General features: G+C 37.8%; 1 protein-coding gene across 5 annotated transcripts; it reads right to left on the reverse strand.

The window, feature by feature from the left end:
* Positions 1 to 482: 482 nt before the first annotated feature.
* LOC103993560 (SKP1-interacting partner 15) lies at positions 483 to 5187 on the reverse strand. 5 transcript variants are annotated; one of them, XR_010475798.1, is made up of 3 exons: positions 3864 to 5187; positions 1522 to 1633; positions 1259 to 1443 (listed from the first exon to the last, which is right to left on the reverse strand). XR_010475798.1 is itself a non-coding variant. In XM_018830933.2 (2 exons), exon 1 carries the CDS (start codon positions 5107 to 5109, stop codon positions 3880 to 3882), a length of 1230 nt encoding a protein of 409 aa, XP_018686478.2. In that variant the 5' UTR covers positions 5110 to 5187; the 3' UTR covers positions 483 to 573; positions 3864 to 3879. The 5 variants fall into 5 exon arrangements, 4 of the variants coding, with proteins under 4 accessions (XP_018686478.2, XP_009411939.2, XP_009411938.2 ...); XM_018830933.2 differs by lacking the exons at positions 1259 to 1443; positions 1522 to 1633 and adding an exon at positions 483 to 573; XM_009413664.3 differs by lacking the exons at positions 1259 to 1443; positions 1522 to 1633 and adding an exon at positions 1710 to 2048.
* Between the last annotated feature and the right edge of the window lie 11422 nt (positions 5188 to 16609).

The raw sequence follows: 16609 nt of genomic DNA on the forward strand, positions 1-16609 counted from the left end.
GGGGTTTACTAATGTGTATGCAAACAAAATAAATTGGCAAGTGGGTGATAAAGTCTTATGCCAGTCAGATTTAAGAAAAGCACTTCATTCTCTGTGCATAAAGTACTTTAAATCTGCTGTAAGAATAAACATGCAATGGTTATGAATCCAAGAAAATTCTTAAGCTCTATGGGAAAATATACTGCACAGTTTATATGAGTGTCATTCTTAGGTTAAGAAGTGGAGCCTCAAGGTAACTGTTATATAAATAAATTCTAAATTTATTTTTCCAAAGTTGGACAAAGAATATGTAAGAATTTGTATTCAACCTTTTAATCTATGTTTACACAGATGGATGTCAATCCAAACTCATCCAGAAGCAAAATGTTGGTGTTTCATGGTCCTGATGAGGAATGAACTTGGTGCAAATATTCATTGGCCTGGGGAATACTTATAAATTGATCTAAGTGGAGTCAATGGCCAGGCAAGAGAAAGCATATTACCTTGTTGCTGAAGAAGTTGGTGGCGCCTAGGTTTCCTGGTAAAACATCTTGTTCATGTCCCTCCTGTCTTGATAGAAGATTCCCACCTTAGCTGATACAAAATGTTGGCTGTTAAGAGATGAAATCATGTAAAGCAATGCTAGTTGATGAAAATAACAACAGAGTGAGACTAGATCACTCTGCATTCCATTTCTCCTGGATATACCTGCTCTCAGAACAACACTAAAACATCAAAATAAATTTATAATGACAATTCCAATGACAAAATGCTACAATGTGGATGACAAATTGTACACACCAGTTCCTTCATTTGCTGGTGATGACATGGTCTCCCATGAAGGCTGTTCAGGTGGTAAAAACTGGAGCTTTCAGGAGATTTTCCTAATCTTCACCACCACAACAAAGATGACTAGTAATATCAAATTGAAATAGCCACCAGAAACTTGTAGACCACTCTCTGAAGTGGTTCACATGTTTGAACTTGGACTTGCAATCTTATAATATAGTATAACACATTTCCAAATAAATTATTAATCTCATGCCTGATGCTCCATGAAGCAAGAAAATGAGTGTGTATAATACACTTTTTGTACTGAAGAGAAAGCTATAAGGAATCAATTTAGCTTCAAAAGAAAGGCAGGTTCATGAAGTCCAGACTAAAAATCTTCTGATTGAAAGCAGCCTCCTTAAAACCAAGGCATCGGTATTTGCCTAACTCTAGAAAAGGATTTAAATATCTAGAAGTCTAACTCAACCACAATGAGGCTTCATCTGTATGAGTGTATGATATGTTTCCACCTTCTCAATCCCTGTGAAAATATAAAGCTAGCAAAAAGATAGATAGCACAGCATGGTCCAAGACTCCACTAGTACACAAACATTCAAGATTTTTATATGCTCTTGTTCAACAAAGACAGTTTCCTTGGGAAATTATCCCTCTGTTCACGTGAGATTTCAGCACCTGAGTAAGATGTTCAAAGTCAACCACCTGAAAATGCTTGTTGCATGCAGATGATGAATCAAGGGTTGTCGAACTTACCAAAACAACAAAACTTCACTAGAAATATAGATATGGCAACCAAGTGATGTTTACAAATGTCCTAATTTAGCAGCACAAGCAGCAGTGCCAGAGAGCTTTCGTTTTCTCCTTTCTGCAGGACCTCACAAGAGATCATGATTAAGTGATACATAGGAAACTCAAAGTCATAAACTATAGGAACAAAAAAATTCAAACATTACTTTCTTCATTCATCAATATCATATGTTATAAATTATTACATAGCTGTGAGTGACACCTTCTGGAGGGTTTCAGCAAATGCTGATGGAACACATAAAAATCATATGAATATTCTTTTTCAAGATCTCGGCTCCCATAAATACAACCTTTCAAGCTCTAACTGTCAACTGACTTGAACAATGTGATTGCTTTGGTCACTCTTAAAAGACTTGAGCCAAATTGTCATACAACATCAAAACAAGGTTCACAAAAGCAAGATGAAAAAGGAGGTTTTCAGTACACAAGGCAAAAGGCAACCAACCACTTCCGCATCCCTCTGCCAATAGCTCCTGATGCAAATGCTAAATTATCCATCTTGTTTGTCTATGTTCATTATGTTATCTCCACAGTGCTATTTGTTAAAAGTATGAAATATAGTATAACGAAGCGAACACTGCTACAGAAGTCAGAGCTTGTCAATTTGAACCCTATTATTAAACATAAAAGAAATATTAGTTACATATCTGCACACAAACAAGTCAAGCAGGTTATGAAGGCCAAAGGAAAGCAGAATATCAAAAGTAAACAGATGTTACCTGTTTACCACTCTTTAATTTTATCAGGAATGAAATATTTAATTATATCTATTTTCTCAGAAGGTTATATACAAGAGAGAATGGAGCATAAAAGTCCATCAAATTATTATACTTGATTACTTTAATGTGCCCAAAGACACGATTGACAAATTAAAAGAAACACATTGATTCCATAAGCCTAATATTGTCACCACTATTAAATGGTTGTCCAAGGCCATAAATAATGACATCATAAACAAACAATTACTGTTGTATTGCCGCATGTGGGCATCAGTCCCTTTTTGCCACATTGTGATTTTCTATTTTGCTGGAGGGCATGCACCGAGCTGCCAGCAGGTACAAAAAATTGGCTGGCTGATATCTTTTTGGCAAGGTATGTGTCAAATCATGCCACTCGAGATGAATGGGTTGGCATGGAGTGTGCTGGTACCTTTCTAACATGGCTCTTCAGAACCATACCAATCAATGGAAAATCATTTGTCACAATCAAGAAGCCATAGTAGAATCCATAAGCAACCAGATGACCGAAGATAATATTATTTTCTTACACAATTTTAAGAATTACATGCTCAACTACAGTTTCAAAGATATTTATGAGACAACCACATACATCTTAGCAATCATGTTTTGACTTAGTTAACTCATGCAAATGAACTACAGAAAGGATTCCTTTCTCTCTGGCAAAAAGGTTGATTTGTTCTCGAGTTTATATGAACCCTGTACTAACTACTAAGTACAGATGATTGGGCAAACCAAAGTAACTTCACGGAGAAATTTGCAAGAAGCATTTTGCAGTGAACAAATCCAAGATACTTTTTGTACTTAAAGAAGAGAATAACATGATCCACTGAGATTGATTACACCCTGCTGCAGGATTAGCCATGACTCATTTGATCTCATGAATTGCGATTAAAGAAATTGGCACTGTTTATACAAAAGGTAAATATTTAGTTGATCATTTTTATGCCTAAATTCCACTAGATGAAGCTGTTGAAATTGCAGCTATAAAATCTTCAAACCAAGGTCTAATCTTTTCCAGTACACCTCCATGATGTCTGGTAACTAGCCTTGTAGCTACCATTGGCAAGTTAAGCAATTCCCTGATGCCAAGTGCCAACATAAACAATAAAGTGTAGAAAAGGGGCAGTATCTGTCCCACATGATCTTGTGCCGATTTAATCTAAAAGTAAACCATAGCAAATGTGTTTCTTACATTACCAAGCCAGGTCGAGACAACTTAGATACCATGTATGAACAAGATTGGTATGATAACTTATGCCTCAAAATTGAGTATAGCCTCACGGCTCATATTGCACACAAACACCCAAAAGGCAATATGATGGCGAACACTAAACTTTATTAGTGGTAATTACAACCTGAGATGAACTAATAGTTTGTCAACCCTTTATTAGTTGCAAGGACGCCAACAAAATCGCCACCTAGCGCTAAGGGGTCGTGAGTATAGATCAGCATATGCCTTGGTCAGCTTTGCAAAATGAAACACAGAACTAAAATCATAAATCATACAAAATTATGAATTTTACATACCATATAGGTAGAAGAGCTCACCAGTTCCTTGACTTGTTCAAGGTGTTGCGGTGAACCCGGCATCGAAGATGAAACCTCTGTACATGGCTTCAGGGTACCCTGGAATACCCTCCACCCAACTCCATAGACCACCCCCACTCTTTCCAACCTCCTCCTCCTCCTCCCACAGTGCCAGTTTTCCTTTCACTCTCTTCCCTGAGAACCAAACTTTCCCATCTCCACCAAAGACCTTCACCTTATTATTACCACCAGCTGCCGCCACTGATGGCCCGGAGGCGCCGCCTCCGAAGCACCGGTACATCTCCGGCGGCATCTTCCCCGCATCATCCCATTCCATCGTCGCCAGATCCAGCCTTAGGATCAGGACCGTCGAGCACGGTGCGTCCACCGCAAACGACGACCTCAGCCCTCCGATCAGCAGGAGCCGGCACCCACCTGCCCCGGCGAGTAGCCGCGGCCGCTTGAAGATATCAAACACGTTCCCCCACTCCTGCTGTTCGAGCGGGGCCCAGCCGCGGACTCCGCCGAGGTCGCCGAGGCGGCAGGAGAAAAGCTTCCACTGGCTCCGCCAGGGGGTGCCCACATCGCAGAGAGCGAAGACGGAGTCGGCCATCAGGATCGGGCTCCGGGGCTTGGAGGGGAGGCTGAGGGGAAACTTGAGCCATCGGTCAGGGCTCGGGGCGTAGGAGAGGGCTGCTAGCTCGGTGACGACGAGGACGGCGCCGTCGGGTCCGGCGAGGACGGTACCGTGGCGAGACCAGGCGGAGCCGAGCGGGGGGAGCAGTCGGTGGAATCCGGTGAGGGGATTGCAGACGGCGAGAGACTTGGTATGGTTCCTGGCGAAGGTGGCCACGGCGGAGGCGGAAGAAGGGGCAGCGTCGACCCACAGGTACAGGAGGGAGGGGGAGGCGGTGACGGGAGAAAAGGACGGGAAGGGGAGGAATGACAGCGGGAGGCGGATCCAGCGGTGGAAGGAAGGGTCGAGGGCGTGGAGGGAAGGGTGGGGGGATGCGGCGGCGCGGGGGTGGCGGAGGGCGAGGAGGCGGAGAGGGGGGAGAGAGGCGAGGAAGGGAGTGGAGGAGAGGGCATCGCGAAAGGTGCGGCAGACGGGGCGACAGGCGAGGACCTCGCAGAGGGAGAGGCGGCCAAGGACGTTGTGGAGCACGTCCTGAGGGAGGAGCTGGATCGGGCTCGCCGGCGGCAGAGCACCCAGTCCCGCCACCTCCACCGACGCCTCTGAGTCGGCGGCCGCGTGGGTCTCGCGCATCTTGTCGCCGCCGGCTCCGGTAGGCGGAGGAGAGACCGAGACGGGGGCGGCGGAAAAGAGAGAAAGAGGTCAAAAGTAGTCGGTAAGACAATTTCAAGGGCAGTGGACAGACGCCATAATATCAGTATTGCCATTGGCTTGCCAAAGCAGCTGGACCGGGTCACCCTTGAAAACTTCCAGGGTGTCGTCAGCCCGTATTACCAGAGCTACCTCATCGGCTGCGAGGGGCACTGATTGGGCTCTTCCTTGCCGGTCTCGGCCAAGACAGGCAACACGGTCCCCATCTCGCCTACATCGGCGTAACTGCGTGGAGCCCACCGTCCCAGTCAAGGGTGCCGAGCTGCAACATGGAAGTATCATAAACCCTGGTTGAGGTCAGACGCCAAATCCTGATGTAGGCAGACCTCTCACCCTGAGTGCATCACCTTGCGAGAATGATCGCAATCCAACACCGCGTGGACTCCAAATGGCTACGTTATTGATGACAAAGCCATTAGCACCCGAAGTCTTTAACTAATAATATCATTAAAGCTTCTTTACATATGAAGATTGCATGGTAATCCGTAGAGACAAAGTCAAGACTATTAATATTTGATGATATAAAGGAGTACAAATCTTATCTATCTTTAAACACGAATCAATCTTATCTCGATCGTTGACTTGAGCTTTTAGATGAATTGACAGCCGATTTATCACCACAAACAGCAAATATCGATCACTTTCTAATAGTGGGTATCGATGAATCAAAGTGGAAGGTGGGTCAAAGCAAGTTTATTGCTTACACTTGGTGGTACGAAGAACCTTATGAAAAATATATAGCATTGATGGGATATATACACCAACCACCATCATGTTGGAAAAGGCCTAAGCAAGAAAAGGTTTGCTACTTTCTAGACTTTCTTCACAAAGTTGGAAAGGTTTACAAGTTAAGATCGGAAAGAAAGCCGCAAGTCAGTTTTAGTTTATTCAGTGGATGTTGATTCAGCATTAATCAGGATTCTTTTCCTTTTTTTTTTTGCTTTTGTCATATCGTGATATCATCAACTAATTGTTCATGAAGGATATTTTTGATAAAATACCTCTAAAATTTAAGTAAAAGATTTGAAAGATTTTACTAGGCGTATCAATCCTCTATCTATATATATATATATATATATATATATATATATATATATATATATATATATATATATATATATATATATATATATATATATATATATATATATATATATAGGGATGTATTGAAGAGTTCTTTATAGTAAGTAATCTTTGAGTGTCATTACCTTGACAATGTATATTAGAAGGTGGTACGCTTATCTCGAACTTAATCGTAGTTATAATGTACCTAACCTGGAGTGTCATGACGTTTGGCCTACTCAATCGACCATGTGCTTAAGTGTTGATCATCTAGCATCGAGGTATCGATCGCTCGACATCAAGGTATCAATCACCTAGTATCTAAAATTGGAGTGTCATTCATCTAGCATCAACTTGTCATAGTAATGATCCATGTTAGTTGTCTTATTCTTTAACTTATTTTTTTCTCTTTTTTTTTATTTTTCATTCTCCTTTAGTAGATGAGCCATGGTGATTAAGGACTCTCATGCTTCATAAATCATTGTCACCACGATGTGATGAAATCGCATAAGAAGACAAGTTGGAGGGAGGACAATAATATGCAAAAGTTGAAAAGAAAATGAGTCTAACTTACTCACTATGATGATGTATTTGTATATGTCTACCATGAGATCTTTAGTAGGCCTCACGTACAAATCTTTCATCGGCTCTCGATGCAACGTGCTTTGGTTCCATTAGGTAGCCTCCCATAGAACCTCATAAGACTAACTTATCTCAGTTATATTCCAAGAGGGGATGAATATACACTTGTCTCTTTTGGGCCACCATACTATCAATTCACAATAGTTCTGAGTTTCACTACATGGGCAGAATCTTGAATACACTTATCAATGGTAGGTCATCAATAAGTGCCAAGGAGCTCGCTTTTGTTGATTATTTCATAGGCGAGGACTATGAGGGTTATTATTATTGTGATCATCAATCTTCTCACTAATTCCCCTTTGAGTGAGAGGATTCAATCGCCTTGAGAGACTCCCCTTTGGTTAAGGTGGGAGGAGCCCAATCTATTCCTAAGGGTGCATCATATCCTTATCTATGTTGACACGAGGACATTGACAAAAGCTCTAATTAGTGCTTGTGTATCAAAGCCATCTTCTCCTCCTCAAACATCCCAAGGCGTACAATACAAAGATTAGAGGAGACATGAATCTTCATGGTCAAGTGGCTTTGCTCTCGGCTAACCTCCTCCTCCCAGTGTACCTTTACAAAAAAAGTGTGACACTATGATCTTAGTCTTTATTTTTCACCTAGCATTGTCTTGAATAATGTCGTCATAGATATCCATATATGCAAATAAATATAGTTAGCCATAAGACTACTAAAATCTAAATAGAGGAATGGGAGTACCAATAACTTGTTCTAAGATGTAGGACTAAGACATGTCTCAACAAGTCACTGTTCGCTCAGATGAAGGATGGCGATGGATTAGAAAAGAATAAGAATAATTTAGCATAATTATTCTTTTTTTAACTTATGCAAAGTCAGTGCAATATTAAAAAACTCCCAGGTGGCTAATTAAAGTTGGTCAGGCATGTAACATCCCCCATTTTTAAAAATTTAGTAAAAGATTTGTTTGTAAAAAAATAAGGATTATTTAATTATTATTTTATATAAAATGATTAAATATTTATGGCTAGGGACCTAAGAGTAAATATTAAAAGTTTGATATAATTTATTTAAGATTCAGATTTAAGTTAAAAAAAAAAAAATAGTGGACATGTGTCACTAGCTAACCTAATGGTGCCACCTAAATTTGCTCTAAGGATGACACCTAGCATTTTTCATGCATGCTTGCCACCTTGCAACTTTGCAACCCTTGTGTTAACCAAAAGTAATTAAATAAGAGATTAAAGGAGAAACTAAATGTAACCTTCAGATACTGCAGCCAACGTGAGTTTAAGAAGAGAAGAGAAGGGAAGAAGAAGAAGAAGAAGAGGAATTGAAGAAGAATCTTTGATTGAGGTTTTGCATCAACTCCCCCCATTTGGGAATCAAATTTGCTTAAGGCAAGTGTTCTAACCTCTTCCTATAGAATTCCTAATCTCTGTTTTCCTTTTAATTCTTCATAATGCAAAAGATTTCAGCTTAGTACCAAACCGTTCTTTCCTTTTGATACAAAGCCATGAATCTGAAATTTTTTGGTAATCTGACTTCTATACATTGTTTTAGATCTAACTTTTAGCACTAAACTCTGATTTAGGCAAAATTTCATTTAAAATTAGACTCAAATATCTTTATTTTGACACTAAGATTGAATGATTTGGAGTTTAAATGCCTACTAAGACTTCTGTTTCAATTAACCCTACAGATTCTGCAAAATAGGGACTGAAATTTCTGACCTTCTGTTACTAAATTTCTGATAACACTCTAGAGAAAATTCTGAATTATACAAAGCTTAGTTCTTTGGAAACTAGATTCGCATAACTTTCTTTTGACACCTAGTTGGAAATTTTAAAGTATGTTTGCCTTCTGAAACTTCTGTTTAAATCGATTCTATCAAGTCTGCAAAACAGGGATGATCAATTCTGACCTTCCTTTACTCTATTTGTTGTAACTTCCTGTTAAGAACTCAAAAAATTATAAATCTGAGTTCATCTGGAAATAGATTGAAACAGCTTTCCAATGACACCTATTTTTAGTGATTTGGAGCATGATTAGTCACTCAAACAATTCAGAAAATGTACCATTCAAATTCTGTCATAATTGAAAACTTTGTTGGGTTTTGCCTATTCAATTTTCATCCTATTGGAAATATGATTTTTGTTAAATTCTTCTTCAATTGAGCTTTATATTAGTCCTTTGAAGTTCTTGTATTGTTCATCCTGAAATTATTTTATATCTGAAATTTATTATATAATGCTTTGTTTGCATTTCCTTGTTTGATAAAGGCACGTGCATATCTTCGTTGTCCCGCATGTGCTTTTGATATGTGTCAATGTTATTGTTCATACTACCCTTTTTGTACTCTGGTGTCTTATGGGATATTATGAACCTTTGCCAGAAATGGTAAAGGGAGTTATGCTTAGAGCCCGCGATTGCTCTGCCGGCCCCATTGACTTCACTCAGACGTGGGTGGATGGAGCTCCCAAACGTGGGAGATTTATGCTTGGTGGTCATCCAGAAATGGATGGATCATATTATGTTATGATCCCACTTCACCTTCTATCTGTTTGATATAAAATTCAGAGCCGACCTAGCACTTGGGCAGGGTGAGAGGGCTCAAGTAGGAAAGGGCTACCCGTGGATGGAGTCGAGAACTCATCACGGCGTGGAGCCACCACTGAGTTAATCCTCACATGCACTATGCTAGAGTACGACGTTTGAACTTCTATTTCATATTTGTTCTTTGATATGTTCTGAAATGCTTCTTATGCTTCCGAAATATTTCCATATGCCATTGATACGTTCTGAAGCATTTCATTCACCATTGATATGTTCCGAACTGTTTCATATGCCATAGATATCCAAAATGCTCCTTACGTCTTTGTTATGCCTTGAAATTATCATATGTCATCGATATGCTCCTCATGCCAATGATATGCTCCAATTTCCTTTCTCCTATTGTTATGTCTAATGCCTGTTTTTGAACGAGGTAAACCTTTGTGATTTTATATCAAATGAGATGACTTCAAATGAACACTTGTATTTCTGCTTTTGTTATCTTGATACTAAGCCTGCTTGAACTTCTCCTATCGCCATGGATATGTTAGTCGCTTGCTGAGCTTTTAATGCTCACCCCGTTGCTATATAAATTTTTCAAGGTAGCTTGTTATGCACTGAAAAGCTAGAATTGGGTTGAGGCAGTGGAAAGCTAGAAGGTTTTGGGGCAAATCTTTCGTAATTAATAAGTTGATATTGTATAAGTTCTTTTGTGTGTATCAACGACAAATCTAAATTGATGTATCTTGTAAATATTTGGAAAGTACCTCTTGCGTTGGGATTTTGGGAATGTTAAAGTTTAAACTGTGTAATGATATAAACATGTAATACATGTTGGTTTTGTGATTGTATAGATTGCTACGCTTATGGATTTATGATGTGGTTATGGTTTAGTTGAGTTGGCTTTGGATTTTGTGAATCATTAAGTGATATTATAGTATGATTATAAACTGCACAAGTTTTATGAATTAGAAAATTATAGATATGAATGACCTGAATGTTTTCTCAGTATCCTCAAATGTGTGAACGGATCCTGGAATGAATTGTTGTTGAATTATAATACAAAAAAAAAAGAAAAAATTCAGCGGGGCGTGACATATATGGTATCAGAGCATGGTTTGAGGATCACTGAAATATTTGATATGTTGACGTGCAAAATATATTTCGTCTGGTGAACTATAGTGATTGGTGAAAATTTTCTTTGATGCATTTTAGGAATCTAGGATGACGAGGACATTTAGTCCTCCTACTTCATCTACTTTTGACTAATTAAGTGCGATAAAAGAGTTGATCGGGGATATTAAATCAGAGTGGCTCAGTAGAAGCATGGTGAACCTAATACATTGGTAGCAAAAAAAAAAAAAAAAAAACAATCAGAATGTGATAATAAGAGGGTCAAGACATCATCGATTTGAAAAGGGAAGTCACCACAAAAGATTTATTGGACCTTTTGAGATTCTTGAGAGGGTTGGTTCTGTCGCTTACAGGATTGCCTTGCCACCATCATTGTGCCATATCCATGATATATTTCATGTTTCAATGATCAGAAAGTATATATCTGATCCCTCTCATATCATTAAGTATGAGCCGATGGTGATTGATAAAGACTTGTTTTATGTGGAAAAGCCCACACAGATTGTTGATAAAAAAAAAAAAAAAAAGATCTCGCGGAATCGGGTTATCCCTCTAGTTAAAGTGATCTGGAGATATCATTCTGGAGAGGAAATGACTTGGGAGCTTGAGGAAGAAATGATGAAAGCTTATCCTCGTCTTTTCATTTTCATTGAATGAGGTATGATAAATTTAGATGACTAAAATTTTTTTTAAGGAGGGGAGAGTGTAACATCCCCCATTTTTGAAAATTTAGTAAAAGGTTTGTTTGTAAAAAAAATAAGGATTATTTAATTATTATTTTATATTAAATGATTAAATATTTATGGCTAGGGACCTAAGAGTAAATATTAGAAGTTTGATATAATTTATTTAAGATTCAGATTTAAGTTAAAAAAAAAAATAGTGGACATGTGTCACTAGCTAACCTAATGGTGAAGCACATACCCTTTACCATTTCATCCCTGTTTTACAGAATTGATAGAATCGATTTAAACAGAAGTTTCAGAAGGCAAACATACTTTAAAATTTCCAACTAGGTGTCAAAAGAAAGTTATGCGAATCTAGTTTCCAAAGAACTAAGCTTTGTATAATTCAGAATTTTCTATAGAGAGTTATGAGAAATTTAGTAACGGAAGGTCAGAAATTTCAGTTCCTATTTTGCAGAATCTGTAGGGTTAATTGAAACAGCTTTCCAATGACACCTATTTTTAGTGATTTGGAGCATGCTTGGTCACTCAAACAATTTAGAAAATGTACCATTCAAATTCTGTCATAATTGGAAACTTTGTTGGATTTTGCCTATTCAATTTTCATCCTATTGGAAATATGATTTTTGTTAAATTCTTCTTCAATTGAGCTTTATATTAGTCCTTTGAAGTTCTTGTATTGTTCATCCTGAAATTATTTTATATCTGAAATTTATTATGTAATGCTTTGTTTGCATTTCCTTGTTTGATAAAGGCACATGCATATCTTCGTTGTTCCGCATGTGCTTCTGATATGTGTCAATGTTATTGTTCATACTACCCTTTTTGTACTATAGTGTTTTGTGGGATATTGTGAACCTTTGCCAGAAATGGTAAAGGGAGTTATGCTTAGAGCCCGCGATTGCTCTACCGGCCCCATTGACTTCACTCAGGCGTGGGTGGATGGAGCTCCCAGACGTGGGAGACTTATGCTTGGTGGTCATCCAGAAATTGATTGACCATATTATGTTATGATCCCACTTCACCTTCTATCTGTTTGATATAAAATTCAGAGCCGACCTAGCACTTGGGCAGGGTGAGAGGGCTCGAGTAGGAAAGGGCTACCCGTGGATGGAGTCGAGAACTCATCACGGCGTGGAGCCACCACTGAGTTAATCCTCACATGCACTATGCTAGAGTACGACGTTTGAGCTTCTATTTCATATTTGTTCTTTGATATGTTCTGAAATGCTTCTTATGCTTCCGAAATATTTCCATATGCCATTGATACGTTCTGAAGCATTTCATTCACCATTGATATGTTCCGAACTGTTTCATATGCCATAGATATCCAAAATGCTCCTTACGTCTTTGTTATGCCTTGAAATTATCATATGTCATCGATATGCTCCTTATGCCAATGATATGCTCCAATTTCCTTTCTCCTATTGTTATGTCTAATGCCTGTTTTTGAACGAGGTAAACCTTTGTGATTTTATATCAAATGAGATGACTTCAAATGAACACTTGTATTTCTGCTTTTGTTATCTTGATACTAAGCCTGCTTGAACTTCTCCTATCGCCATGGATATGTCAGTCGCTTGCTGAGCTCTTTAGGCTCACCCCATTGCTATATAAATTTTTCAGGGTAGCTTGTTATGCATTGAAAAGCTAGAATTGGGTTGAGGCAGTGGAAAGCTCGAAGGTTTTGGGGTAAATCTTTCGTAATTAATAAGTTGATATTGTATAAGTTCTTTTGTGTGTATCAACGACAAATCTAGATTGATGTATCTTGTAAATATTTGGAAAGTATCTCTTGCGTTGGGATTTTGGGAATGTTAAAGTTTAAACTGTGTAATGATATAAACATGTAATACATGTTGGTTTTGTGATTGTATAGATTGCTACGCTTATGGATTTATGATGTGGTTATGGTTTAGTTGAGTTGGCTTTGGATTTTGTGAATCATTAAGTGATATTATAGTATGATTATAAACTGCACAGGTTTTATGAATTAGAAAATTATAGATATGAATGACCTGAATGTTTTCTCAGTATCCTCAAATGTGTGAACGGATCCTGGAATGAATTGTTATTGAATTATAATACAAAAAAAAAAGAAAAAATTCAGCGGGGCGTGACAGATATGGTATCAGAGCATGGTTTGAGGATCACTGAAATATTTGATATGTTGACGTGCAAAATATATTTCGTCTGGTGAACTATAGTGATTGGTGAAAATTTTCTTTGATGCATTTTAGGAATCTAGGATGACGAGGACATTTAGTCCTCCTACTTCATCTACTTTTGATTAATTAAGTGCGATAAAATAGTTGATCGGGGATATTAAATCAGAGTGGCTCAGTAGAAGCATGGTGAACCTAATACATTGGTAGCAAAAAAAAAAAAAGAAATGAATCAGAATGTGATAATAAGAGGGTCAAGACATCATCGATTTGAAAAGGGAAGTCACCCCAAAATATTTATTGGACCTTTTGAGATTCTTGAGAGGGTTGGTTCTGTCGCTTACAGGATTGTCTTGCCACCATCATTGTGCCATATCCATGATATATTTCATGTTTCAATGATCAGAAAGTATATATCTGATCCCTCTCATATCATTAAGTATGAGCCGATGGTGATTGATAAAGACTTGTTTTATGTAGAAAAGCCCACACAGATTGTTGATAAAAAAAAAAAAAAAAAGATCTCGCAGAATCGGGTTATCCCTCTAGTTAAAGTGATCTGGAGATATCATTCTCGAGAGGAAATGACTTGGGAGCTTGAGGAAGAAATGATGAAAGCTTATCCTCGTCTTTTCATTTTCGTTGAATGAGGTATGATAAATTTAGATGACTAAAATTTTCTTTAAGAAGGGGAGAGTGTAACATCTCCCATTTTTGAAAATTTAGTAAAAGGTTTGTTTGTAAAAAAAATAAGGATTATTTAATTATTATTTTATATTAAATGATTAAATATTTATGGCTAGGGACCTAAGAGTAAATATTAGAAGTTTGATATAATTTATTTAAGATTCAGATTTAAGTTAAAAAAAAAAAATAGTGGACATGTGTCACTAGCTAACCTAATGGTGAAGCACATACCCTTTACCATTTCATCCCTGTTTTACAGAATTGATAGAATCGATTTAAACAGAAGTTTCAGAAGGCAAACATACTTTAAAATTTCCAACTAGGTGTCAAAAGAAAGTTATGCGAATCTAGTTTCCAAAGAACTAAGCTTTGTATAATTCAAAATTTTCTCTAGAGAGTTATGAGAAATTTAGTAACGGAAGGTCAGAAATTTCAGTTCCTATTTTGCAGAATCTGTAGGGTTAATTGAAACAGCTTTCCAATGACACCTATTTTTAGTGATTTGGAGCATGCTTGGTCACTCAAACAATTCAGAAAACGTACCATTCAAATTCTGTCATAATTGGAAACTTTGTTGGGTTTTGCCTATTCAATTTTCATCCTATTGGAAATATGATTTTTGTTAAATTCTTCTTCAATTGAGCTTTATATTAGTCCTTTGAAGTTCTTGTATTGTTCATCCTGAAATTATTTTATATCTGAAATTTATTATGTAATGCTTTGTTTGCATTTCCTTGTTTGATAAAGGCACATGCATATCTTCGTTGTTCCGCATGTGCTTCTGATATGTGTCAATGTTATTGTTCATACTACCCTTTTTGTACTCTAGTGTTTTGTGGGATATTGTGAACCTTTGCCAGAAATGGTAAAGGGAGTTATGCTTAGAGCCCGCGATTGCTCTACCGGCCCCATTGACTTCACTCAGACGTGGGTGGATGGAGCTCCCAAACGTGGGAGACTTATGCTTGGTGGTCATCCAGAAATTGATTGACCATATTATGTTATGATCCCACTTCACCTTCTATCTGTTTGATATAAAATTCAGAGCCGACCTAGCACTTGGGCAGGGTGAGAGGGCTCGAGTAGGAAAGGGCTACCCGTGGATGGAGTCGAGAACTCATCACGGCGTGGAGCCACCACTGAGTTAATCCTCACATGCACTATGCTAGAGTACGACGTTTGAGCTTCTATTTCATATTTGTTCTTTGATATGTTCTGAAATGCTTCTTATGCTTCCGAAATATTTCCATATGCCATTGATACGTTCTGAAGCATTTCATTCACCATTGATATGTTCCGAACTGTTTCATATGCCATAGATATCCAAAATGCTCCTTACGTCTTTGTTATGCCTTGAAATTATCATATGTCATCGATATGCTCCTTATGCCAATGATATGCTCCAATTTCCTTTCTCCTATTGTTATGTCTAATGCCTGTTTTTGAACGAGGTAAACCTTTGTGATTTTATATCAAATGAGATGACTTCAAATGAACACTTGTATTTCTGCTTTTGTTATCTTGATACTAAGCCTGCTTGAACTTCTCCTATCGCCATGGATATGTCAGTCGCTTGCTGAGCTCTTTAGGCTCACCCCATTGCTATATAAATTTTTCAGGGTAGCTTGTTATGCATTGAAAAGCTAGAATTGGGTTGAGGCAGTGGAAAGCTCGAAGGTTTTGGGGTAAATCTTTCGTAATTAATAAGTTGATATTGTATAAGTTCTTTTGTGTGTATCAACGACAAATCTAGATTGATGTATCTTGTAAATATTTGGAAAGTATCTCTTGCGTTGGGATTTTGGGAATGTTAAAGTTTAAACTGTGTAATGATATAAACATGTAATACATGTTGGTTTTGTGATTGTATAGATTGCTACGCTTATGGATTTATGATGTGGTTATGGTTTAGTTGAGTTGGCTTTGGATTTTGTGAATCATTAAGTGATATTATAGTATGATTATAAACTGCACAGGTTTTATGAATTAGAAAATTATAGATATGAATGACCTGAATGTTTTCTCAGTATCCTCAAATGTGTGAACGGATCCTGGAATGAATTGTTATTGAATTATAATACAAAAAAAAAAAGAAAAAATTCAGCGGGCGTGACAGATATGGTATCAGAGCATGGTTTGAGGATCACTGAAATATTTGATATGTTGACGTGCAAAATATATTTCGTCTGGTGAACTATAGTGATTGGTGAAAATTTTCTTTGATGCATTTTAGGAATCTAGGATGACGAGGACATTTAGTCCTCCTACTTCATCTACTTTTGATTAATTAAGTGCGATAAAAGAGTTGATCGGGGATATTAAATCAGAGTGGCTCAGTAGAAGCATGGTGAACCTAATACATTGGTAGCAAAAAAAAAAAAAAAAATGAATCAGAATGTGATAATAAGAGGGTCAAGACATCATCGATTTGAAAAGGAAAGTCACCACAAAAGATTTATTGGACCTTTTGAGATTATTGAGAGGGTTGGTTCTGTCGCTTACAGGATTGTCTTGCCACCATCATTGTGC

This window comes from Musa acuminata, chromosome BXJ1-8 (assembly GCF_036884655.1).
Source record: "Musa acuminata AAA Group cultivar baxijiao chromosome BXJ1-8, Cavendish_Baxijiao_AAA, whole genome shotgun sequence".
Lineage (NCBI taxonomy): Eukaryota > Viridiplantae > Streptophyta > Magnoliopsida > Zingiberales > Musaceae > Musa > Musa acuminata.